This window comes from Bombus bifarius, unplaced genomic scaffold (assembly GCF_011952205.1).
Source record: "Bombus bifarius isolate JDL3187 unplaced genomic scaffold, Bbif_JDL3187 scf7180000008206, whole genome shotgun sequence".
NCBI classification, from domain to species: Eukaryota; Metazoa; Arthropoda; class Insecta; order Hymenoptera; family Apidae; genus Bombus; species Bombus bifarius.
In genome coordinates, this window is record NW_022884510.1 from 1,076,063 (window position 1) to 1,101,965 (window position 25,903).

The window sequence follows — 25,903 nt, forward strand, 5'->3', positions numbered from 1 at the left end:
GAAGCAGAAACTGCACTCGTACAATTTCGAAACGTATCTCGTCGTAAACGAGCAAATCCGCTTTTCATCGACCAGCTTTGTAACGCCAACGCGCTTCCACGTTTCTCGGTTCGTTTTACGAACCGAGAAGCTACCGCAAGCCGAACGTGTAATTCGTTGGCGATCTTCCTGTTCGCAACTTTGTATCTCGAACGTAGGAAATATCGATCGTCGAGAGATATCGACGTTGAGAGGAAATGGCGAGGAGAAAAGCAACGGATGGAACGTTCCTTGGCCGAAACGGTTGGCCCCTAAGCTAAAATAAGCGGAAGTAAGCAGCACGAGCGCATCTAAATTTAGACGTGGACGTGTGCTCATCGTTCGGCCTTTCGGCCATTACGCTACTAGCTTGCTCGTTGCATATCTGGCTGATGGGGGCTCGTGCTCCGGTTAACGTGGAAGCTTCGATTCCAGCACCGACTTCGACATTGACGTGCACGCAATCCCGCCTGAGCATTTTAGGCTGCATGCATAATGGGTATCCAAGATCCCGCCGAGTTGTGGAAAACTGGTCCCATTTGCATTTCGACACATCGTATCTCCCTACCGTTAAGCCTGCCTTTCGATGTTTCGACCAACACGCGATATCGAAGAAAAAGAAGGCTCGCGTGTCATATTCTTGATCCTAATTTATGTATTTGTTTATTGCGACAGGTGGCAAGCCCGTGGATGCAAAGCGGGACCTCCCATAACGCGGCAGATACGTATTATACGGGACCCGTATTAGCCTGTTTCGCGTAAAATCGTGAAATTATAAAAGAGAAATCTGCGATCTGCAATGTCTCGCTTATCGATTCGCTAACGTTATTGCTCGCTAAATTACCGCGCGGAAGGGCCCGGGTTACTCGGAAGCGGCGAAAGGATATCGAGAAAACGCGACTATCGCTGGAAAGCACGTTGTAAATTCTATGGAAAGGATCGATAGAACGGTAATTAGAGATACAGAAGTTTAGCCTGAAAGTAGAGTGGACAAGTTCTCGCGGCTTTTACCGATACGAGGCAACTTTTAACGCAATGTCGCCGTTGTCTTCTCCTTCCTCGTTCATCGATCTCGACAATTTTCGATAAAAAAAAAAAAAATGGAGAATGAATCTTTAATATCCGTCCGAACGGAGAGACGATGGATCGTCGCGAGGACGACTGGGAAAATTTGGTATGCACGCAGCCTTATCGTAGATTCGGCGCGAAGGATGGCTGACACGAAAGTAGTCCGTAGTACAAGATGCGAACACGAATCGGCCGGACCAGCTGACTGCCAAAACAGCTGCGGCGATACACGCGATGATGGATCATTGCTTGCTCCGTTTCACTGGTTCGTCGTCTCTTCCGCTTCTCCTTTCCACTTCGACTCGACCTCTCGACTCGATCGTACGACTCTGTGCGTTCAGCCAATTCCCGCGTAATTAGCCGACCTTCTTCTTTTCATCGATTACGCGTACATGTTAAAGAGATCCAAAAGCGAACAATCGATCGTAAGGTAACGTAATCTTACAACTTGGAGAAATTCGAAGAAATCGATGTGCTTATAAAACTATAATTTATATACAGGGTGGTTGGTAACTGGCGGTACAAGCGGAAAGGTGGCGATTCTACGCGAAAAAAGAAGTCGAAAACATGGAATAACAATTTTTCGTTCGAGGCTTTGTTTTCGAGAAAATCGACGTTGAATTTTCGCTCGGTACGCCTGCACTTTATCGCGTCTCGTTATAATCACCCCCTTACCGCTTGTACCACCATTTACCAACCACCCTGTATAAGTATATGCTTGTGATAAATATTTAAATATAAATATACGCGTATTTAATATATAGATATATATTTGTAATAAACTATCGCCTTGGTCTTTAGTCAAGAAATCGACGTACGATCTATTTGAACGGAATTTGAAATGTATCGAACTGATTACCAACCGGGTGTGCTTTGCCTCTCTCTTTCGAGAACTAGCTGTTTTATTTTTGGCCGTCTTACGTAAGGAACAATGTTCGGTGGACGATCGAGGCGACAAACAGCGTTAATCGTACCGTGCGATTTTGCCGCTAATCTCGAAGCACGCTTCAATCGCTCTTTCTCAAGGTACGCGTGTCGAAGCAACTATTATTCCTTAAGGAAAATACAAATTGCCGTTCGTGTTGCAGAGTCACGCAGTGACGAAGAGATACTCGGTTTTCTGTACGCGATAAAACGTTTGTTGTTCCAAATAGAAAGTTACCGTTATCCAATCCTGACGGCGGCTAAAAAAATTCAAAGGCCTTTTCCGTCTCTTTTTCTTACGATTAACCAATTGTCGCGTTGGCTTGGAGTCTGTCGATGCCGAGGAAAAAATTGTTACGAGAAACGTAGACGAGTCGAGGATAAAAACTATCACGTTCCATGGGATAAAGCGAAACGCCGAAAAACCGGCACCGGTGGACTAATAGCTAGAGGAGAAGTACGGTCGCTCGAGCGTGCTCGCGATACTCTAACTCTGGTTCGTTAATTTTTTCGTCGCTTTACGATTCGAACGAATTTACCCGAGAGTCGTTCGAGCCTCCCGCAAACCACAGTGATCGATACCATAAGTCGAAAGTACGTTTGTCGAATTTCCCTTAGAATTTACCATCGCTGCTGTCACGTTGCCACGAACGATCTCGCACAGGTCGTTCGTCGCTCAAGAATCGAACATCGATCGCGCGCTTATGTAACGAAATTAAAAAATTAATAAACAGTGGGTCGATTCGAGCAGCTTGCAGGAGATTCGTTTCTCGTGGTTTCCTATTCCTTCGCTTGAACGTTCTATATTTTTCGATTTATCACAACTAACGCCACAGACGAGCTTCGTACGACGCACACGTTGCAACGAATTGCGGTTGCGTCACGCGTATAACGCCTTCAATGAAATATCGTAACGAACATGATATCTGATATCGTACACGGTATCCTTGAATTTATATAATGTCCATTCTTTCGTTATTCGTTAAGGCTTCTTTCGTTCCCCTCTATCCTCGCTCGTCGATCCTTTTCACCCTGCCCCTTCCTCCTAGTTTCCCCTCCATCCATCCATCCAAGCGTCTATCTGTTACTATACGTTCGTTACTTCTCGCACGACTCTTCCTACACGATACACGAAACGATTGCGTAAGGATTTCTTCGCTTTTGTAAATAATTGGACGGTGCTCGAGCGACCAGTTCCATCGCCAAACAGCAATACGGAATTATAAGCGTACAGAAACGTAGAAACTGCGGCCACTTTGGTCGCTGACTTTGACAGCCGACGATCGTTCTCCCTGTCGACTTGTCGTGTATCTTACGACGAACGACTTACGTTTTTCCGTACGACCTATTGCATAAATATAGAAAGACGCTAGTCATCGGAGAAGCATTTGCGAGCGGCGAGTTGCTACAAATACGAACGCATTTGTTCGCTTAATTGTTTCGAAAACTGTGCGTTTGAGATCAGTCGAGTCTATGAATGGAGGAAGGAGCACGGGGGTAGTTGGAGTCGCTCGACCGACAGCGGTCGAACGCGATAGAGAGAGAGAGAGAGAGAGAGAGGAAATAGACGGAGAATAATGACGTTCGTTCCGGAGAATAATTTTTAAGAGACGACAAAAAATATTTATTTGCTGTCAGTAGGATGGTTTCGATTCACGCTTCGATAAATAAGAACTATCGATGGATGGTAGATATTACGTGATCGGGAAATAAAATGTCAAATACCATAGACGCGTAATTGCGTAGGAATTAAAGAGCGACGTAAGACGGAAAATGCAAGCTCGATAGGTTACAAGTGCAAGGACGAGAAAAGAGTCTGTTAGGTGTCCCCGAGCGAGTAGCATCAGCGATCGCGCGTGTCGCTCGTTCGTTCGCCCGCCAACCGCTTTCATCCACTCTCGTTCTTGCACCCTTTTACCCTTTTTATTCTTTGACGTAAGCCTTTTGTCCCTCAGGATATTTGCGGAGCTTTGTTTCGTCGACAGTATGTACAGCGGCTTAAATATACGTCGCTAATGGCACGGAACCGAAGATACAAAGGGTTGCTCGCTACTGCTACCGTTCTTACTATTACTGCCACTGCTGCTGGATGCTGGCGTGTTTATTTATAATTTGACCATGGTCAAGAAAGGAACGATCGAATCGGTGGAAGCTAAAGATCGACTTTCAAAGCGGACAGAGTTACTCGAACGATGCAAAGAATGCGATCTTTTATAAATAAGGAAATAAAATAAAGCCGCACCACGTAACACGCAGCACGCTCGAAAGACACAAAGAATGCGTCCTTTTATAAATAAGAAGGTAAAAAAGCTTGTACGTAGTAGGCAACGTGCACGAAAACATCGAAAGAGTAATCGAGAGTACAGAGGCTCGCGAAAGTATTCGCACAATTGTAGAAACGTAGAGACATCGCGCGTTTGAAATACGAAAAATTTGGAAATTTTACTAGTTTTGTAACGAAACGCGACTAATGATCAAATATTTCGACGAATTCTAATTTTCTACGGCGGACGTTCGAACGTTTTCGTGCGCCAGCGTACACGCGCGTAACGACGGCCGAAAGTCCCTTTGCGTCGCGCGAATACGACGTACGAAGAACAACATTGCAGGTCACTGCAATGCGGCTGATGGTGGCAGTTGGTCAATAGGCAACCAGCCAATTCCGATCGAATTTAAATAAGCCCTTGTGCCATTTTGCACTGTCAGCTCCGAGTATAACGTTTCTAAAGAAACCTTTTTTTGCTTAGTCCACGGAGCGTGCTCGCTACGCGGTACACACGATCGATCCGACGCAGCGCCGCGTTGATCGATGACCCGAGATCGGAAGATCGAGGATCGAAGATCAAACACGACGCGAGTCGCGTACGTCTATACGCTCGATTAATAAACTCGTCCGACGTTGACGGATCGACAACTCGAAAACATCGTAATTTCGATTAAATCGTCGCACCGTTTCGGTATTATCGAAGATTCGCTTCGTAAATAAATTTTGAAACGCAGCGTACGCTTGCGCGATGCCGAGCCGCTTACGATTCCTTCTACGAGCCGCCTAGAGATGGCGGTACGCGTCTTTTCCAGCTTGAGCGTCGTTCAAAGAACGCGTCAAGCGTATACTCGGTCGGTATTAACGCCACGGATTCAACGCAAACTGCTTGACAAATTGGTAAGTATAGATGACTCGAGAATTCCACGAGTCATTCACGGGATTTACGACTCCGTGTGAATACGTTATTTATCGACGAGCGTGTGTGGTTCTCTTACAACGGAAACTTATTCGTAATATATTACATTCTCCTTCGTTTCTTCGTTTTAACTTCTAGAGCCCCTCCGCATATATATATAGGGGTGTACAGTACACCGCGTGCAGCGGTATAGTATTCGGACTTGCCACGTTTTCCGAGTTAAATATACAAAACTATCGACGAGAATACCGAGAGACAGGAACTTGTAGGAATAGTAGGAACTGTATGAGACGGAAAAGGGAGAAAGGATCGTCGGGTTTGTTCGTTGGTAAAATAATTTTTCCTTCCACACGACCCGAATACTATTTTCAGTCGGACCTTATCGCTTTATACGCTTATTGTTTGCACCGTTACCGTCTTATCGGACGTCAGCTTCATTTTTCAGATTATTATCTCTAATTCACACCCGACCGCTTTATCGTACTCCGCGACGTACGAGAGAATACTATTTCGGAAATTGTTTGCTACTTTTGGTACTTTGATAAACACGTGGCAGCAATACTTCTCCGATAACGGGCACGACCATAATTGCCCGCGTTGCTCGAGATGCGAACGATTCTCGCCAACGATCGCACAACTTTGATCGAATGGAATATTTAGAACGAGCAGGTTTCACCTTCGCCGTGGTCACCTGGCAACATTTTTTTTTTTTACATGGACTTGGATCGATAGCTGCGGCCGCATCCTCGAGACATCGTCGCATATTCTCGGCCAATATCGCGTCTACACGGCGCCATTTCATAACGGACGAAAGCTTCGTGGCCGATGCGACGCAACAAAAGGATCGTCGCTGGTTCTTCGCCACGAACGCAGCTCGATTCTATCACCTAGCTGAGACGAGAAATTGGTTTTCGTTTTTCTGGACGGATTAAGGTCGAGAATCGCGGAAAGACAGTCGAGTCGATTCAGCAGGATCGATACGAGAACGTCGTTCGTGTCGACGCTGTAACGCGTAGCGTAGTAGCTGTAAAGAAAAAGCTCTGCGATTCTCCTCGTTTCTTCGTCGATTCCGCCTGCTTTTTACGTAAGGCTTGTTTCACACTTGTGACGCGATCTCGCGATTTGGTAGGATCGTATCCTTCGTGACACGGATCCATAGTGGTCTATGAACGAAACAGTTTAGTAACTCCGAGATAATTTAGAGTCTCGAGTCATTAAATTTGTATCCCGGGTCAACTTGCTATTTAAAAATACGAAGCTGCCAAATCTCACAGCGTCGCTGCTATATGTAAAGTCTCGACGATATCGTCGCACCACTGGTTCACCTCGTGTGCAAAAACTCGCTACTAAATTACGCATCGTCTTTGACAGAGAAGGGGATGAAAGGGAAAGAGTAAAAAAAGAAACACGCAGAAAGAAAGAAAGAAAAGAAAAAACGAACGAAACGTTGCATCGCGAGATTAATTCTCGTTTTCTTCGCAGATCGAATCTCGAGTAGAAGCGCACGAGTATTTACGTATTTACGCGGTGTCCTTTTTATCCATTCACCTTTTCAATTACACGCGTAGCGTTTGTTCGCAGCAGCGAGATGGGGTGCGCGGAAGATAGAAAGGGAACGAGGGGTAGAAAGCCACGATCCAATGAAACCCTAGATGGCTGGAGCGCGGCGTAAAACCACCCTCTATGAATCCCGTCGGCGTTACTAACCGATTACACGGTACACGTATGCGCGATATATAGGTCAGAGAATGCAATCGTAAAGCCCGTGTCGTTCAAGGACGGAAAGTTGGCCGCTGGTTAACCGCTAGCTACTCGCCGTCAGATAATCTGGACGAGTGCGAGCACGCGATCCTATCAATCGGACACGTTCGCTCACGCGGGACATTGTTTTCATCGTACGATGCCGAACCGATTTAAACGGGTTATAGTTTTCACCCGTAATGGATAGAAATCTTGGTCCGTAAAAATACCGAGCGGAAGGAAATTATTCTTAAGCATTGTTCGTGTTTAACCACGGTGCGACGCGATGCAGTATAAAAACGCAGCGATAACGCAAAATCGATCCGCTTATTTTCGAAAGGATCTTATCGACGCGGAACACGCGATCGTTAGAGTCCGAGTAGCGTGATCGTTCTCTCGATGTAGCTTCTAACGCGCGTTTGATCGTTCCTTTCGTGCTTTCGTAACGAAGTCTGCAAAGCCGAACCACGCGAGTTTAAGCTCGAATAATTTGCCATCGCTGATACGCGTATATTTGAGTTTAAGCCGTGATTCTTCCGCGTTTCCTCGGCATCTTGCTAGATGCAAGAGGAACACGCACGTCGCGGTTAGAACAAAGGACGACGCGAAGAGCGTTTCGTTTGGTCCGAAAGATGGCTACGACGCGTATACAGCCGGCTATCGTTGCCGTCTCGAGGTTGCACTCGGATTTTCCGAGACTTGACCTACTGGTGTGGTTTAAAGTGCCATGCTGACACTTTTAAAGATGGCGCCGTAGTAAGCACGCCCACTCAACGGAGCCTTACAATGCCTCAAGAGAGGTTTTTGTTCTAGAATAAAGACGGGTTCGCACTCTGGCGATTTGCTATCCCATCCTAGCTCTCAACCCTATTATTCGTTTTTCACCGAAGAGTATCTTCGACTAGACGCCGTTTTGCGAAAGGGTTACTCCTTGTAACTCCTCTATTCTTCCAGCCATCCTCTTTCTCTCCGCCCTCTGTCGAAGCGTAAATTTCTATCGGAAATTATCGTCGCGATCTATTCTTCGTTACCGCGAGCTTGTCCCCGGCCGATCGTTATTTCCGATGGTATTTCGATCGTGAAGAGATTTTAATTACGGCTATGTAAGGGTTTGCGGCGAGTTAAAAAGGAAAGGCAGGACGTCTCCGATGGTCTCCGAGGGAGCCGATAATTACGCGATCGGAACAAAGTAGGTTGGCCAAAATATTTCTCTACGCCTGTTCTTGCTGCTACCACGTTCGTACGCCGTGTATCGTTTCATCTTTCACGAAGCTTCCCGCGTCATTCGCAAAACTCGACGAGTCGTTTCCACGAGTCTATAACCTGTAACTCGCGACTCGTCGACTCGCCGATATTATTAGCTGCGAAATTATCGAGCAAGGAGGACGTAATTCGTGGTGAATAAATAATCGCTGCATCGCCGCAAGGCAAATTTATCGACCTGGAAGAACCAAGGCGACACGAGTCAACGAAGGGAGTCACTTTCTCCAGAAGCTGCTAAATCCTACGAAGCTTCTCGGCGAGGATCCTCTTGTCGCGCGCGTTTCCATGCTAGAACGACCAGAGTAGTCGATTTTAAGACGTACGAACAAATTCCGTGGCTGTGGGATGTCGAACGCGGTGTCGTCGCGGGTGTTGGCGACGACATCGGGCGTTTGGTCCTTCCGGTGGTCGATGTCGGTGGCGTCGTACGGTTTCGGTGTGTAGACGCACCACTAAGGAAGAAGAGGCCTCGCGATACCACCCTTGCCCTTGACTGTAGGCGCGAGACCGCTTGTCTGAGGGTTGTGTCGGAGCTCGCAGACAGGGTGAGTAGGCGCGAGAAGGAAAGCGCGATCGCGAACGAGAAGGGAAGCGAGAGGCAGAGCATCGCGAGACGCAAAGCGTTTGCCGGTCTCCTTCCTACTTCTTTCGGCTCGGTTTCTATGTTGGCTCGCGAAGCTCGAGCTGGACGTGTAGATACGGTCGCGTCGAATCGCACAGAGTGTACAGGATAGAGCGAGTAAAGTGTGTAGAGTGCGCGTCGAGTGGAGGGTGCCGAGAAGGGTTGGTCTGCGTTAAGTGGTCGGTTCGGCGGCTGTTTCGTTGGTCTCTCGTTGCTCGGAAAGCTAGTTGTCTCATTCCGCGCGCCGATCTACCATCTTTGCCTATCGACCATCTTACCGCATTATGCACGTTCGACAACTTGTTTCGTTACGCACCGTCGTCCAAATCTTCCCGTATTTCCTCCACTTTTTTTCCTTCTCCCGTTTCCGTTACATTTTCTTTGTATCCATCGAAGAACTAAATTTGGTCAATTTGCGTAGTCGATTTTGAGACGGAGTTTGATCAAATTACGAAGAGACATCGAGACGATCGTATCTGGTACGTGTACGCGTAGACAAAATCTCTCGTTAGATTCTTGTGACGAACTTTTCAACCTCTTCGAACGATAACTTTGTATTCGCGGATTATCGCGTCTTCTATTCGGCGAAGTTCGCAAACATCGAATCTACGTTTTATTACGAGCATTGGAAAATCGACTTACCTTTCACGTGTTCAGAGGTATCCGCTGTACCTCGCATGATGTCGCTCAAGTAATGCTCCAACGTTCTCATACTGTCCAACGGTGAATTTCCATTTGTCGTCATACGATCCTGCAAAAACAGCGAAATTTGTTCGTTATTTAGCTTGCATCGGGCGGGAAATCGGGCGGTTTATCCATTTATTTAGTAACAGGTCGTAAGAAGGGGCCGACGAATCGTTTCGAACGTTTCGCCAACTACGGGAAACCGATCGTTCGCGAACTCGACTTGCGAGGCGTTCGCTCGACTCGCAATTTCTACAGCGAACGAATTTTAATTTTTCACCGTCTCTCGTTATCGCGTTTCATCGAAACGAGCCTCTCTCGCGGAGAAAGGGCTTTTGAGGACGAACGAGTACCTCGATGGAAAACTTACCCGGCAGCGATGTCGCGCTCTCCGATGAATAGAGTAACCAAAGACGAGAAGAAAAGGAAGGACGAGGGAGACGAGAAAAGAAGCAAAGTTATGGATTCGAGTCTAGTTTCCTCGGAGAAGGTTACGCGCAAACGGACGATTTAGCTTGCCGTAGTCCAAGGTCCCTACTTTTAGATAGAATGGACATTCTTTGTTTCGGAGATTCCGCTTGTCATTGAGAATACGTCAGTTTTGTATCGTCTGGCTTCCTGCGCTTTCCTTCCTAAGGCTTCGGTCAAAAAGGGCCGCTGGTCACGGCAAAGATCGGCATTCGAATAAACAGGCTTCGACGTTCAAGTCGTATTTATCGGAAAAGAAGGAAACGTCTGGAAGGAGATTTATTATTGCGAGTATTGGTTGACCGTGAATGCACGACGCGCCTGAGAAAATGACGTAACGATTAACGGAGGAAAAGCAACGATTACACGCGTCCTAGAATCATTCGCAAGCGAATCGATCGTGAAGCGTCCGACCACGCGTCGTCCTTTACTACTGAACTCGTTTCATAGCAGAATGCGCTGTTTGTTTCGTTTCCACGAACCGCTCCGCGAAATAGGGAATTCGTTTAGTCGAAACTTTAACCAACCGCGCATCGCACATCTATCGCTAGAAAGTCAAAGGTAATGTCTATTCCGAACGTCGGTATTTAACGTTCGTTCGATCGATCGATCGGTCGATCGCGAGTAATACGCGGCTAGCGAAAGTATTCAAGAACGGAAAGAAGGAACCTAAAATATGCGAAAGAGAGAGGAGTGCGAAGCGATGGACGAGGCAGAAGGAGAATCGAGCTGAAAAGCACGCGAATAATATCGAACATCGGGCTGCGACGTAAATTCGCCCGATTTTGTTTACTCGTCCTGGCAAATACACGTTACAACTCAGCGCGTACGAATTAATTCTCTCGATCCACCGTTACGTTATGCCAAGAATCCGAAGACAAAGTGTTTGTCGAGTGACGAAACGATTTTACAAGCTTAAAGAACCGACTTTACCGACTTTGAGAAATCGATTTGATCGGTTCGTAGTATCCTCTTAAACGTAGACACGGTGATCGTAAAAGTCAAATTCTTCGTGCTTTGCTAATTAAAGTACATCTTGACAGAAATAGGCGAGTGTCCACGCATTTCCGAGCACCGTGCGGTGTGCATATAGCACGTATATCTCTGTATCGTTGTTCGTTGGTGCAGGGCGAAAGGTGCAAAGGTAGCCCCACTTTTTTCGCATTCGCGTTTTCTTCGTATTACCTGGAACTCTGAGGTGTATTTTCTCCACCCTCCTACGTGAACACCGACTCTCTAACACTGCCGTGTTCCAACCTAGTTCCCCTTCTTTGGTTTTAAGGCCGCCCACACATTGCTGCAAACGTGACTGAGGTGCGCGCGCACACACTCACCCACACATGGCCAAACGCGCGAATCACGAACGAGCGCACGAGCACCCTGCTAGCCGATTTCCGTGCACGCGCACACATCCGTGTGCAAGCACAAGCGCAGAGCAACCTTTCCTCTCCCTCTGGCCGTGTCGCTCCGTTTCCGTCTAACGCAAGGCACGCTGGAAAATCAATATAGGGAAACCAGGAAGCGACGGCAGGGCGTCGACAGCAACCTCCGTGCAGGCTCCGTCACTGTACCACCCCTATTCCACTTGTTACCCCTCTGCTTCTCCTCTTAACTTTGCTTATCCATTTACCTATACATTCCTTTTCTTCCCTTTTTACCCTCTACTTTAGCTTCGATCGGTTAGTGTTTTTAGGTTATGTTTTTGTTTTCTTCCGTACGTTTCGCGAGACCAGTACAGAGATGTTATTTAACGAGCGATATCGCGGTCAGTTTATCGCCTAGACGCAAATCTTGAGAAATATAGAACACCTGATTTCATATTCTCCGAAAAAATAACGATTATTAAGAATACGTAGATCCTGCTAATTACGATAAGAACGCGTCACTGCGAATCTATGAAATTTTTATGAGAATTGTTCTAGTTCTAGCACGTTAATAGAACGTAGATACGATATAATGGGAGAGAGAGAGAGAGAGAGAGAGAGAGAGAGAGTCGCGTGTCGTGAAAGAAACGAAAAAGGGAACGACACGGAGTGTTAGTCGATTCGTTTCGATTGAAGAGCGAAAGCAAATATCGTTTCGCGACTAGCGTGGAACGTTAATTTTTCTAATCTGTTCGTGTTTAAAGTTCGCTCTAACGATTGAACCGGAGAACAAAGAGAATGCGCCACGGCCGCGCAGCAGTTTGTCGCAGACGGAGCAGATTCGAACTAGGATTCTGCGCTATACGATCGCAGGGTGTGTACTCGCGACAACGTTGGCCTACTTCCAATGATTACGACCCGCAAAATGCTGCCACGTCCTTCGTCTTATGCCGCGCTAGCTCCTTCCTATCGAATTTAATTACTCGTTACCATAAATACGACCGAACGATATCATCTCCTGCGTAACTTAAATATAAATCGCTGCTAAGATGTACAAGTTGGCCTCGTCGTTCCCTCCGAGACAAGGATGCTGCGAGCCAACGAACAAAGAGTCGTCGTAGAGGCAGGGCAAGGACGACGACGACGCTCTTGCGTGGAGAATTTCGGAGCGTTCGGGAGAAGAGAGAAAGATCACGCAAGGGGGTGGGTTTTATAAAGGGAGAGAAGCGTGAAAGGGATTGTTAGCGAGTGTATACGCGCGTGCACGTATTCAAACGCGTATACATCTTCGACTCCGCCATTTCCGTGCATCCCGCCGGTCTAGACGCGACCGTTCTCGCGGCCGTTGTTCTACGCGTGTTTTGTACTCGTGCAATCTCTTTTTCTTTCGCTCGACGAACCAGACGCGCGTAATTCGCCGCGCCCCGACGCCTCCTATCCTCTAAAACGCGCTCTTCTTTTTCTCGAACGCGCGCGACGCGACTATATTCCACCTGGACGACGCGCGAAAGCGCGTAACCCCTTCCTCGCTTCTGTCTTCCTCGGGATATCCATTAGACCGCGTGCACCCATGTAAGAAACAATTATCGCTTTGTTACGTCGGAGACGAAACGCAGACCGTGTTCAACCGACAGAGAATCCTCGCAACGAATGAGAACGCGATACAGAGCGTCCAAGCACCTGCTATATCGCCGATATCGACAGAAACAACGTTGAAATTCGGAGACTGTGTCGTTCAGCGAAGGAAACTGGATCCTTGCTACTAAGCAGAATTTGGCCGTCGACGCTTTTAAGTAAAATCTCGATAATCGACGCTTCGAAGGAAAAGTTTGAGAATCGAAGAGACCGCGTAAAATATTAACCGATGTCGCTAGAACTGGAGCGATCGATGCTATTGATCAAATTTTGGCTGAAAATCCACGCTGTCGATCGAAATTTCGTATTCGAATAGACCAGAGCGAGCGAGCGAGGCGGCGAGGCGGCGAGGCACGAGCTCGGTGTAACCTGGATCCCGAGGCATGTGCGGAAGAAACGATTCCAGCGGCCTGTCGCGAACTAGGTCACCGTCGGTGGAAACGGGCTGAGCAGAGGTGCGGCAGAGCGCGCTACGCCACCGCATGGCATGGCACGGCAGGGCACGGTAAGACGAAGCGAGACACGCCAAGGAACACCACAGCCTTCCAAGAGAGAAAGAGAGAAAAAGGGGGGATTCAAAAAGTGGAGGTAGGTAAAGAAGAGAAAAGAAGAAGCGATGAGAAGAGAAGAGGGAAAGGACGGGGTGGAAGCAGTCGATGGTGAGGGTAAATTGATGGCGACAGAAGGGCGGAAAAGGTAGAGCGCTGCCGTCGATGTTCGCTCTGTTCAGTGCGCGTCTGCTCGTCCTCGGCAATCTACACCCTCGTCCAGTTTCTGCTTAATTGCAAAATTACCATTTATCGACGAGATATATATATATATATAAATATATATATGAACATGGCGTTTTTAGCCGATAAAGTGTGCAAGGTTAACCACGCTTTCTCTCCATCGTTCGATTCCGATACCTTTATACGAGCTTCTCGGTAACCGAGAACTCGCTAACTTTCTGCGCAATATCTAGATACGCGATTAATATTAACGTTTCAAAATACGGAGCTTATCTTCGTAAACGTATTTGTCGCAAACAGATAGCACGAAGAGAAACTCCTAATTTGGATTCGATCTTCGATCGTTTCTATTCTTAAGAGTATCGTTCCATTATTTTCGCAATTAAGATGTACATTTATTCTCTATCTCGAAAACACCGTGAATTTTTGATAACAACGAACGTAGAACGCTGGCTGACGAGACGCGTTAGTCAGTTTGGCGAGCGAAATAACGTTGTCGTTTCTACGGATCGGTCGAGAGTCGAGGACACGGTTTACAGGCGAAAGCTTCGATTCGAAAAAGCTGCGTTCCGTGTTTTCGATGGTAACGACGGAGGAGTAACGGCGTAACGTCGGCCGTTGCGTTCGATAGCGGGTAGTTTCGCGCACACCCTCTGGCAGCGCCGCAGGGTCGCGCGCCTTGCAGTTTGCCGTATTTTATTACATAAGCTGCGAGCTTGTGTAACGCAACCGATCGATACGAGCTTCATAATTTTTCATCGTATCGGTCCTCTAAGTGCGCGCTCGCGAGCAGAAAGAAAGAAAGAAGTGGACTTGGCTGTGGATTCGGATTCGGCGAGTGGACAAAGAGAGTCGGTCGATGGTGCACGCGTGGATTCCGAGGAGGTCGCAACGGGCGGGACACCGTCGAGCTCTGGCTCGCGAAAAATCTATATCGCGCGAAACCGGACTGACCTATAAACCTCATACCGGGTCGGGTCACTCCGCACCGGCGCAGTCCCGAATTCAAATAGGAGGGATCTTAAATTGGGTTAACGTCCGGATATATTACCGCGTCACCGGAATTAGTCGAAAAAGATCGTCGTTGCGTCTTGGTTCGCGGATGCCAACCTAACTCGCGATGATTACATCCCGTTGCGTTGGCTATCGGTATAGCGCCTTTCGATATGGCGACCCGTAACGTTCTTGGTTTAGCGTTTGTTTCAAGGACGAATTGGCGAAAACTCTCGGCCACCACGCGACGCGATTAACGCTTTTAGCTAGAACGTGGCGTGTATCGAAGCTATCGACATTTCTGCGTACGATTCCATAGACGGGGTTTCTATAAACCAGACGATTCCACGGGATTGCGTATTCCCAACCGACTCAAGCCCGTCGACCGATTAACCGAAATCGTCTTTTATCGAGTTTCCCGCCTGTTCTGTTCTATCGGCGTGCACTTGGCGTACCAGATGTTACGCGTCTCCGCCTACATTTTGATACGCGTACTACGTCGTGATACCGGTTAAATACCAAAACACGAATAGACGCTGATACACGATTTCTTGGTTTCGTTGGCGCATAACACGGTTGCGAAACAATCGTGATAGCATGGAAGTACTTATGGAAGAATTATCAAGTAGATAGGGCCGGCGTTGCTTGCATTTTCGTTTCGTCAGAGTAGTACACGTGTTTCGTAACGATATATATATATATAACGATATACGTACACGGACGCCGCTGTGTAACGGCACTGCGTCAAGGTAAAGTCAATAAAAAACTTTATCTTGTCGCGCGTTTAACGTTTTTCGAATCGACGCTGGCTTCGATCGGCTCGTTGGCCAAACTCGTGGTCGGAACTTGGCCTAGTTTTCCCGTGACCCTCGAACGCAAGATCCGCTGCCTGGTTTTAAGCAAAAGAGCCGCGGAGAATTTAGGGGAAAACGCACGCGTAAATCGGGCGCACGCGTAAATAGAGAGACGCAAGGCGTAATCGGTGCTCGTCTTCGATTGGTTTGCTGCTCTGGCTCTGGCTGGCCAGCCGGTCTACGAGCACGTGCCCCGATTCGCTTCCAAGGTGAATGACGACCGACGAGTTATCGGACTTCGAGCCCGAGTATTTTTTCACTCCGTTGCGTTCGACGAATCGCTTCGTTCGCGTATCGCCGTACATTGCCACATTGCCAGCTTAGCGTACAACCTCCTTTCGATCGACTACCCACAGCCAGCTTTTTTCTTATCGTCTATTTTACGGGTAGATACGGAGTACGGTAGCGGCGCTATTCCAATCACCTTCTAAACTTCCACTTAAATTCGCCTTAAAATTCTATCGTATACGGAATAATTCGACTCGTTGAATATTACGAGGCATCGTTACGGCGTTTAACGCGACAAGGAAAGAACGAGGAAACGTGGTGTATCTGGAACTCGGGAAGAAAAAATATCAACGATCCGAGAACGAAACGAAGCCTATGCTAGGGTTATTTTAATTAGCGAACAGGTATTATATAAGAACTGGTAAAATTAATGACGAAATATATGTTTCAATTACGGTAACCTACACGCGCTACTGGATTACGATAATTACATTTACGAATATTAACGCGTTAGTCAGACTTTTATCGAGTAAAATAAATATCTGTGATAAAATATTATGGAAGAATAGAAATTCTATGATGCTATATTCTATATTCTATAGTATGCATAGTGGTGGAACTATTGGCGGTACATTTCGTCGTCGGAAAATTCGTAATCTAGTTTCACGAATTACAAAGCGAATTACTTAGCTGGTCACGATAGAAGAGAGACGATCATAGTGGAGGAAAGTGGACGTCCGAACGTCCCACGTACGTTCCTATATCCGACGATCGGATTATCGCGTGTGCATCTAGTTTTGCCCTTTAACGAACGACGTTTGTTTCAGCATCGATTTCGTTTCATCCGTTTCTATCCGTTTCATCGTGCGTAGGTATAGTTGGTTCGAACGCGCCCAATTGATAAACGCGGCAAAGGGATGATATTTTGATGAAAATACGACGTTATTACCTTTCGGTAAATATCAGCATACCGATACGATCGATCGCTAAAAACTGATCGAGCAGAAGTTTCCACGTAGAATACGGTCGATATCCAGAGCCGTAAAACAGACAGCACGAACGTACGGCGTTACGTACAACAAATGCATGTCACGCGTACTTATCGAGAACAATGTCGCGAAATACGCCAACACGAAGAATGAACGAATCGATCGTGACGAATGCAAATATACAGATAATTATACATATTCTTGAAGAAAGGAACCAATTCCAAAGCGTTTTCCGACCTACTTGAAACAATACCGCGAACCTCGATTTTAACTAGGTTTCGTATAAGTTGTAATTGGATTACGATGCCTGGTACAGATTAGGAGAACCTTCCTATACCAAACGACGGACCTAACGACGAACGAAATTAATCTTACACGCTATCCTTACGTTACGATATTTCGCCTTTTCGTTCGGCTATGGCCCGTTCTTCTCGTTTCTTTCTTTCCGTTTCGTTCGTTCGTACGTGATGTAGAAAACGCGAGTACAGAATTTATAAGTATCATAATGCATATAATTTAAATATAACCGTCGAAGAAGATGCGCGAAGGGTAATAGCTCGCATAACAGAATCCGCCATTTCTCCCGGATAGTATGCAGGTCTATTTTTGACAAGTGGCTAAAATAGCTGAGCTTAAACTTCTGCTAGACACTGTTTGAGCTGTTCGAGCTGCCACGCAGGAAAGGAATTAGGTCAGACATCAATAACAAAATAAGTACATCGGAAAAGTTCTTCTCTCCGTTTCTTTTTAAATACCGTAAATTCGATTTCAAAGTTACGTCAACGATGCGTTTGGTTGTTAGCCGATATTTTACGAGCGCTTTCGCGCATCGCGCGCCATTCTAACCTCTCACACCTTCGTACATTTCGCCGTTTCATCGTAGCTACGTTGGGCCAGCACGAACGACGAAACGAATCGAACAACTGAAGAAAGAACGAATTCTCGATCGTTGATAGGCGAAATCGACGAGAGTCGAGAATCGGAATAGGTTTAGACGAGGTTTAGGTCGGTTTCGAAGTAGATCGAACCACGTTTCGGAATGTTTCTCGAATTTCGAGGAACGAAACGTTCCGTTTAAGAACAACCATGTCGCGCCGTTCACAGAGAGCGAACCGTTCAAACAGCCGTTGTACCGTCTAAATTTAAATGCATGTCTCGAAGCGGTTGCATAACCTGGCATCGAATGCGTGCACCAACGAAACTGCGGAAGCCAAAGCTACCGGTATATACTTTTTCGAGCGAACCATATACCGCTACGGTAACCTTTCTCGTAGGTGGTGAACGATCGATAACGGAATAAAAACTCCATTCGCTCTGGAATCGACAAGATCGCGCTCCCTCGTCGAACTTAAGACGCTCGACGATCCCGACAGAGACGTTGGATCGGCGTATTCTTAGGTCGAGTGTTACGGGTTAATCCCAAGTCGGATAATTCGGAGTAATTCGAAGTAAAAGAATAGAAGCCAAAGGAAAAGATAAAGATTCTAACCTGCTGAAACGGCGGCAGCTGTAGCAAATCTCTGTCCTCGGCGGTGGTAACTTCGAAGGTTGGCGCAGGTTGAGGCGGATACATGTTGCCTTTTCCGGGATACGAGGTGCTTCTTCGAAATTTCACGGGGCTGATGCAGGAGGGATGAGCCGCTGGTCCCGGATGACCGGGAAACGTAGGACTCGGTTTCCTGCCCTGTAGCCCGGCAGCTGCCGCGACCGCAGCAGCGGCGTGCAGGGACGAGTGCAGGGGAGGAAGATTCGGTACCGATCTGCCGCGATTCCAGGGCGAAAGGCCGGGACTCGCGACCGCCGCAGCTTGCGGCCCAGCGCTCCATTGTTGAGGCGCTTGCGGGCCACCGGACCAAGCCGCGTAACCTTTGCCAGGTAGGTAAACTCCCGGATGCGACGTGGCTGTAGGTTGTTGTTGATGCTGCTGTTGCTGCTGCTGCTGTTGTTGTTGCGGCGGTTGCTGCTGTTGTTGCTGCTGCTGCTGCTGCTGTTGTTGCTGCTGCTGTTGCTGTTGTTGAGCGGACGAGACCTGAAGTCCGTGTCTCGTAGTTGCAGCGGTCGCGTTACCGTGCTGTTGCGGGAAATTGTGACTAGCTGTGATAGCGCGACGCGTTCCAGCCGAAACGGTTGGACCGGTACCAGCGAACAACCCGGTCGGACCACCGGTCGGAAAGTTCTGAAACGCTGCGATGGATCCGTTGACCGGTAACGCGTGAAGACCGGTGTCGTCCGGAGCGGATGACCACAAGCTCGGCACTCTGGCCGCTTCGGAGAAACTCTGAAGCGCCGAGCTGGTGCTACAGGCGATCTCTTTCTCTGTAGAGGAGGGCGTCGTCGGCGTGATAGCGATACTCTCGACCTCGACCGCGTCTTTCGCCTTTTCTAGTCCAGCGACGGCCTCCAGGCCAGTACTGGGCGATAGCGGCGCTGCTTTGCCACTGGCTTGTTTCTCGATCAACAGATCGTCCTGCATCGTTGATGTCGTTACGGTTACACCGGGACTCGCGGTATTGCTACCGATCGAAGATTTCGTCGTGCTGGACAAACTATTGGAGAAGAGGCTGGTCGCGCTAAAGTCCCCCATAAATCGCCAGGGTTCCAAGATCCACGAGTATCCTGTCGATCGTATCGAGGTCCCTTTCGCCGACCAACTCCTTTTGGATCCCCCTGTCGAACAATACGGATTCTTTTAGAATCTGTGTTTGCCGATTCGCTTTCGAAAATTCGCCCTGTGATTCGAGATAAATCGAGTCGTTGGCTGTCGGCACGGACGTCGTCGACCACCCGTCGACCAGAGCTCGCGAGACAACTATCGATCCACGGCGTACGCGTAAAAACACCCACGAAGCCCGGAAGCTGTGCGAACTACACCGATATTTGGCTTCTCTTATTTTCGCCGTTTTCCTCGATTCCTTCCTTCCTGCTCTTTCCCTCTTTTTTTCTTTTTTTTTTTTTTCTTGCACACGACAGTTCGCCAAATAACGTGGAAGCTAAACTACGACAAAGACGCGTCGCGCCCGTGTAATTTCCCAGCAACTTTGCTTCCGTAGCATTCTGCTAGTTATCGAACGACCGCCCGCTCGATGAGATGACCATCGTCGTTCGCGCGAAACTACCGTCCATACGACGTTTGTTCGTTCGTTGGTGTCTAACGTCTTTTTCCGGTATTTTTCAGCCGCTTCCGGCGTGCATAATTTACCCTTTTCACGAATGTACGACGAATTTATCCAGTTGGAATTCTCCCAAGTATACGCGCGAAGCAACGCGACCTTCCGTCTTGCAGTGCGACTATTTGTCGATTCCTTCAGCCGCGTTTCACACATACACGCTCACCCATAGAGGCACGCACACACACTCCACCGTAGTACTACGCGAAACGAGGCCGGGATCGTGGTCGTGATCGTCGTGGTCGTCGTGGTCGTCGTTGATCGTTGCGTATCGTGTACGCGGCACACTGCGAATACGCGTTTTATCACTAAACACAGAATCTCGGCAATAAGGATAGACGATCGTTTCGATTCGTTCAGCGTCGAAATTCACCGCGCGAGAAGCAGCGCGCGTATCGCTGTTCGACACACTCGCGTCCTCGTTAATCGCGACTATTCTTCCGATTACCGATCGCTCGACACAGTCGTCGAGCGACTCGCGACGCACGACTCACGACGTACGGCCACTGTGCGTATCGCGCGCCAGGGAGATCTCCGCTAGTTCCACGGTTCCCCGGTTCCACGATTCCCCGGTTCCACGGTTCCCCGGTTCCACGATTCCCCGGTTCCACGGTTCCGCGCTCGTTTGACTCCAATACTATCGCCGAATCGGACCAACTTGTTTCCTTCTCGCCAACCCTTTCTTCTTTTCGTCTTCTTCACCGTGATTCCGCTCGTCCTATCGACGATACGGCCCGAACTTACCGTCGTCTCGGCTTGTCTTCGTTCGAGCTAGCGCTGCTTCTCATTGGCAATTCGAGTACTATGATCACTCGCGGTTTATCGTTTGCCCACGGCACTGCTTCTGTTCGTTCACGTGTCACGATCTTCTACAACGATAAGACGTCGTCGTCGTCTTCGTAGCAGACGATTCTACGCAAACAGAGCCTCGAGTTTTCCGGCCCTCGTCGTCGTCGTCGTCGTCGATTCGATCGATCTCTAATCGGACAGCAGCCAGCTGTTGGTTACTCGCGTTCCCTGGCTGCGCTCGACGGAGCACTCGATCGGAGGCCAGCCGAGCGCGATTCGACGACGCAGCTTGGTGGCTCTGCGTCGCGCGTAACACGATTCGTGCGTGGTGCCGACTTTTGGAACACTGTGGCCGTGCTGCGGCCCACACCATGCCAGCCGTAGTCTCTCCGCGTAGCCGTCCGCTCGGCGATCTTCGGCCGCCGCTTCGTCCTCGTCCTCGTCCTCGTCGACGTCGTCGTCGCTACGTCGCTGCTGCGTCGCGCGGCGACGTCGCTCACGCACGCGCGTTCACGTTCGCCTTCGAGCTGCCGCCGCCGCCGCCGCCGCCGCAGCCGCCGCTTCCACCGCCTTCGCCACTACCACTTCCACTATCGTTTCTACCGTCGCCATCGACTCCACCACCGCTACCGAGGTCGCCAACGAAAACCATCCTCGTCGTTGTTCGTCCGATCCTTTTCATCTACCCTCCGTTTCTTTCCACCGCACCATACACTAGGCTTCTCGGCCTCCCCCGTGAATTCACCTGAATTTTCAAATACCTGCTCGACGCGAGCGCCTTGGTTCCTCCCCTTCCTCTGTTACCTTTCTCTTCAACTTACCTTTCCGCCTTCAGTCGCGGAACGTGCCTGTGTACTTACCGACAGAGATAAATAACCCGACTGTTGTAACATATCATATCACTGTACATTTGCAACATTCATTCGTTGATTTAAGGTTAAGCGCGTCTAACCATGAACGATATAAGTGCGCGTTCTAAGACTCGTTCGAAATTCTTTTACTCCGCCTAATAAAACGAGAACGTTTCGTCCTTCCAACGAATTGTAATCTTTATCGATGAAACGGGGATCTTATTATTCGTCGATTAGAATTCAGCCAATCGGAATAGACCGCTGATAATGGCGATAATGTTGTTATCAAACTATCGACAACGTATTATATTATAATATCTGTTCACAAAAATTGGATGACAGATAGGAGACGCCATAGATGGATAAAAATTTACCGATAACTCGTTTGAATTTTGTTACATTTTACCTTAAAAGCAGAAATGCCGAAATCCCGCTCAAAACTAAAGTACATTGATAAACGTGCTACGTGACAGTAGATGGAGCAACTGACTGCGCTGAGTCAGTCAGCTTGACGTTTCGATTGAAGGCGAGTAACGATCGAGAAACAGAAAGAGAAATAAAGGAGAGGAGAGAAGGAAGAAGAGATAATCGTATCTTACCTTTACTTTACTTTATTCGCCAAAATGAACAGACTTTTTGGTCGACCTAAAACGAAAGAACCACCGCCGAGTCTCACCGACTGTATCGCCGGGGTATGTGTTCGTTTTCGTTGCATCGTTAAAGAGGTTACGTTACTATCTACACAATTTGTACGTTTATAACACATAATTAACGTTTATGGTTGTAATAGGTCGATAGCAGGGCGGATACTGCGGAGAAGAAGATAGCAAAATTGGACGCGGAATTGAAGAAATACAAAGATCAAATGGTTAAAATGAGAGAAGGACCCGCGAAGAATGCGGTTAAGGCTAAGGCATTACGCATCCTGAAGCAGCGTAAGATGTATGAAACACAGGTGGACAACTTGCGTCAACAGGCCTTTAACATGGAACAGGCAAATTATGCTACCCAAACGCTAAAAGATACTCAGGCAACTGTAGTTGCCATGAAAGAAGGAGTTAAACAAATGCAAAAAGAGTTTAAAAATATCAATATAGATCAGATCGAGGTATTTTCAGAACAACTTCCTGTTTATTGTATCTCTTTCCTTTTTTTTTCTTTTTCGCTAACTTGCGACGATAAGTTAATGCACATCTTAGGATCTCCAAGACGACTTGTCCGATATGTTGGAACAAGCGGATGAAGTCCAAGAAGCGTTGGGTCGCAGTTACGGCATGCCGGATATAGACGAGGATGAACTAGCCGCCGAATTAGAAGCTCTCGGAGACGATTTAGCCATCGACGAAGATACCAGTTTCTTAGACGATGCGATCAAGGCACCTAGCGCTCCTGACAAAGAACCTGGCGCCAGCTCAGTCAGAAATAAGGTTCGTGCTCTCTATTCTATCGTTCGGAGAAATATTAGGAAACATTTTATTTAAAAATTGCATCAAACGAGAATTTTTTCATTCCAGGATGGCGTATTGGTGGACGAATTTGGTTTGCCACAGATACCAGCTAGTTAAGATGTCGTTTCGTAAAAACATCGACCGATATAAGTAAATATTATGTATATGGGTATATCCAAAGATGATTGGTTCTTGAACGACTTTCGACTTTCAGAAGCTTTTGCTACATACATATGTAGTACACAGACAACGTACTAAGTATTCCGAATTTCTCTAAATCTATGGATATAAACTCGCGCAAATTGTACATTTTCGATGAACGGAACGTAATTTCGTTGTTGCTAATAGATATGCTATGTTAATATATTTTTATTGCTTTCTGTTCATGTTGTTAATGTATAGATCAAGTTAAATAAAATTGTCTAATCTAAGAATTTAAACGATCTGTAACCGAGAAATATTCTTCTGAGTTTGGCTTTGCACTTCTGTGTACTGCATAATTAAGTTTGAGATTACCTCTTTACTATCAATGAAATGCGTTTCTTCAAAACCGCATACTTGCGTGTAGTGATACACATGTGCCTGCAACATAAACATAACATCTACAAGCTTACTTTATAAGTTTCGTGTTTGTATATACAGGGTGAACCGATAACTTTGACCGCCTTAATTATTTTCTTTTATTTACAAAAGTTATATGGTTGGCTATAATTTTTTAAGATTTCAACAATTTATAATTCAAAATCATTTCTGATACCAAAGGTCCACCCTGTATATGTATGCGTGCTCGTTTTAACATTACCTTCCTTCTATACAGTCTAGTAAACTGTTCTATTATGTTTTTAAATAACGATATCATCGAGGAAGAGTTTAAAAGACTCAACAAAGAGGTTGAGTGCCCAGCTGGAGGTACAGAACACAAACCTACTTTCATAGCTTCGTTGCTCCACTCTGTGAACGTAACTTTTTTCCGAAATCTGGAAATTCAAATATAATATCGCATACGATGATTTCCAAGTGCATATAAAAAAGTGCATTATCGACAAATTACACGAGATATTTACCTCTCGATGTTTCGTTTTAAATCGTTTACAGGGCAGTTCCCTCTAGCGATATGTGCAGCGCTTAAAATCATAGAACCTGATCGTAGCGGGTCTATTTTAATCAATTGATTATTTCGTGACCATGCATTGGTAAATATTTCATCTATTAGCCTTAAAGAACATATATAGATTACGTTTTTATAATCTCATACAATAATATCATAAGCTAATATGTACTTTGTTTCTCGCATATTGCACATCGTCGGCGCTGATAATGCTGATGGACTAACGCTGCTAAATATATAATGTAATTTTGGGTACGGTACAAGATTCGTCGCTATTTCGTTCATATCCATATTTAAATTGCCAGGGAACCTAGATCCGCTAAAAAACGTGACTATTTTCATAAGATTTACTTGTTATGAATAAAAATTTGTGAAATTATTCTAATTACCTTGTTAAATGAAGAAGCATATTTGCAACAATGCTGTTCATATCTTGGAATGGTTTACACGAGATGTTATAGTTTATCTGATCTGTGTTACCTTTTATTTTCAATTGTGCATTGCATATATCCAAAAGGGATTCGTTTTCAATAGGAAATACACAAGTCGCATAATCTATAAGCTCTCGAGTTGACAACAATACATTATATGGAGCTGTAACAACATCTTGCATAACAATTGGATATACGCAAGATACTAGTCTGTAATGATAACAATAACAACTACTAAAAAGTTAATAAAATAACGCTAGTAATAATAAAAATCATAATGATAATGATGATGTGAAATATTATTCTTCGTTGTAATCAAAATAATCTTAAAGAGACATTTATATATTTTATACCTATCTACAGTAGGATAATTATTGGCCAGTAGCTTTAGAACAGCTGTTCCTAATCCAGAACCAGTACCACCTCCAAGAGAATGCATTATTAGAAAACCATGTAACCTAGAACATTCTTCTGCCATACGTCTGATAGTATCTTCTAATTTATCATGATACTCTGTACCATAGGTATGATAACCTACAGCCCTACAAAATATATCTGTAATATTTGTTTTGTCCAAGAATATACCAAGGTAATCGAAGAAAGCAAAAGATAAATACCAATTATTCGCAGAGCCTGGATAATTTGTTACAATGGAAGTCTGATCAAACAAGTCACGCACAGGTCCTCTCCTTAACCCTCCTATGACACTATCCTCCATATCTATCAATATTGCCTACATACCAAGAAATCCACGGTGTAAATCTTTTTAACCATTCGTCTGAGTTTTCTGTAATTGTGTAGAAATAACATAACATAAATATTATACCCTAGCTTTGACTTTAGCTCGTTTTAAGTCGGTTATACTTTTAAAGCATAAATTGCGTGTATTCTCAGGTATAACAAAGAAACTATCAAACGCATCAGACAAATCGCTCATATCTTTAATGTGGCTTCGTTGCGTTTTAAGTAAATTCATCCCAGTATTTGTTGTTTGTATACCGTACTCGTGTAACGCCAAAGGCCAAAATGCTGAACCAATTTGATTTCCACATTGTCCAACTGAAATCAATGTAAATAAATATAGTATTTAGTTTCAATATATGCTATTTCTTGAAATCCATTTATACGACGTTCACAATTTATCACAAACGTAATATCACTCGATATATACCTTGTACCGAAATGAATTGACTCATTAAAAGTCTGTCCAAGGTACTTGAATTCGGACGTTAAATTCTCTTCGTATTTGGCATACTGTGATATTTTCGAATTATACGGTAAACTCGCGCGATTTTCAATTTGACGAAGTGAAGATTAGATTAGAAAGAATAGCATCGATATTTGAA

General features: G+C 46.3%; 3 protein-coding genes across 4 annotated transcripts in view; 1 reads left to right on the forward strand and 2 right to left on the reverse strand.

Annotated features, from left to right (window-relative positions):
- Positions 1–21,728, reverse strand: part of LOC117210542 (cytoplasmic polyadenylation element-binding protein 2-like) — a 56,195-nt gene extending 34,467 nt beyond the window's left edge. Inside the window, exons 1-3 of one of the 2 annotated variants that reach the window (XM_033453669.1) lie at positions 20,675–21,728; positions 18,253–19,430; positions 9,460–9,568 (exon numbers count right to left, since the gene is read on the reverse strand). In XM_033453669.1, the coding sequence (XP_033309560.1) occupies positions 9,460–9,568; positions 18,253–19,347 (1,204 nt within the window). In that variant the 5' untranslated portion in view covers positions 19,348–19,430; positions 20,675–21,728. Of the gene's footprint in view, positions 1–9,459; positions 9,569–18,252 lie in introns of both variants that reach the window. The other variant, XM_033453668.1, reaches the window with a different exon arrangement.
- Positions 21,729–21,743: 15 nt separating this feature from the next.
- LOC117210544 (charged multivesicular body protein 5) lies at positions 21,744–23,468 on the forward strand. The gene is made up of 4 exons (XM_033453671.1): positions 21,744–22,262; positions 22,361–22,678; positions 22,770–22,997; positions 23,085–23,468. Exons 1-4 carry the CDS (start codon positions 22,194–22,196, stop codon positions 23,133–23,135), a joined length of 666 nt encoding a protein of 221 aa, XP_033309562.1. The 5' UTR covers positions 21,744–22,193; the 3' UTR covers positions 23,136–23,468.
- On the reverse strand, positions 23,370–25,881 carry LOC117210545 (tubulin epsilon chain-like). Its single transcript, XM_033453673.1, has 9 exons — positions 25,729–25,881; positions 25,384–25,616; positions 25,175–25,290; positions 24,911–25,099; positions 24,516–24,767; positions 24,299–24,445; positions 24,083–24,232; positions 23,821–23,995; positions 23,370–23,600 (listed from the first exon to the last, which is right to left on the reverse strand). Exons 1-9 carry the CDS (start codon positions 25,751–25,753, stop codon positions 23,454–23,456), a joined length of 1,434 nt encoding a protein of 477 aa, XP_033309564.1. The 5' UTR covers positions 25,754–25,881; the 3' UTR covers positions 23,370–23,453.
- Between the last annotated feature and the right edge of the window lie 22 nt (positions 25,882–25,903).

What these genes read in the sequence shown, in the direction of transcription:
- LOC117210544 (XM_033453671.1), top strand. Translation starts at nt 22,194, where the DNA reads ATGAACAGACTTTTTGGTCGACCTAAAACGAAAGAACCACCGCCGAGT. An exon ending in TCACCGACTGTATCGCCGGG is followed by an intron (nt 22,263 to 22,360) that starts GTATGTGTTCGT and finishes TGGTTGTAATAG; the next exon opens with GTCGATAGCAGGGCGGATAC. An exon ending in CCAGCTCAGTCAGAAATAAG is followed by an intron (nt 22,998 to 23,084) that starts GTTCGTGCTCTC and finishes TTTTCATTCCAG; the next exon opens with GATGGCGTATTGGTGGACGA.
- LOC117210545 (XM_033453673.1), bottom strand. Translation starts at nt 25,753, where the DNA reads ATGAGTCAATTCATTTCGGTACAAG. An exon ending in GAGCTAAAGTCAAAGCTAGG is followed by an intron (nt 25,291 to 25,383) that starts GTATAATATTTA and finishes CTTGGTATGTAG; the next exon opens with GCAATATTGATAGATATGGA. An exon ending in CCAGGCTCTGCGAATAATTG is followed by an intron (nt 25,100 to 25,174) that starts GTATTTATCTTT and finishes TATATTTTGTAG; the next exon opens with GGCTGTAGGTTATCATACCT.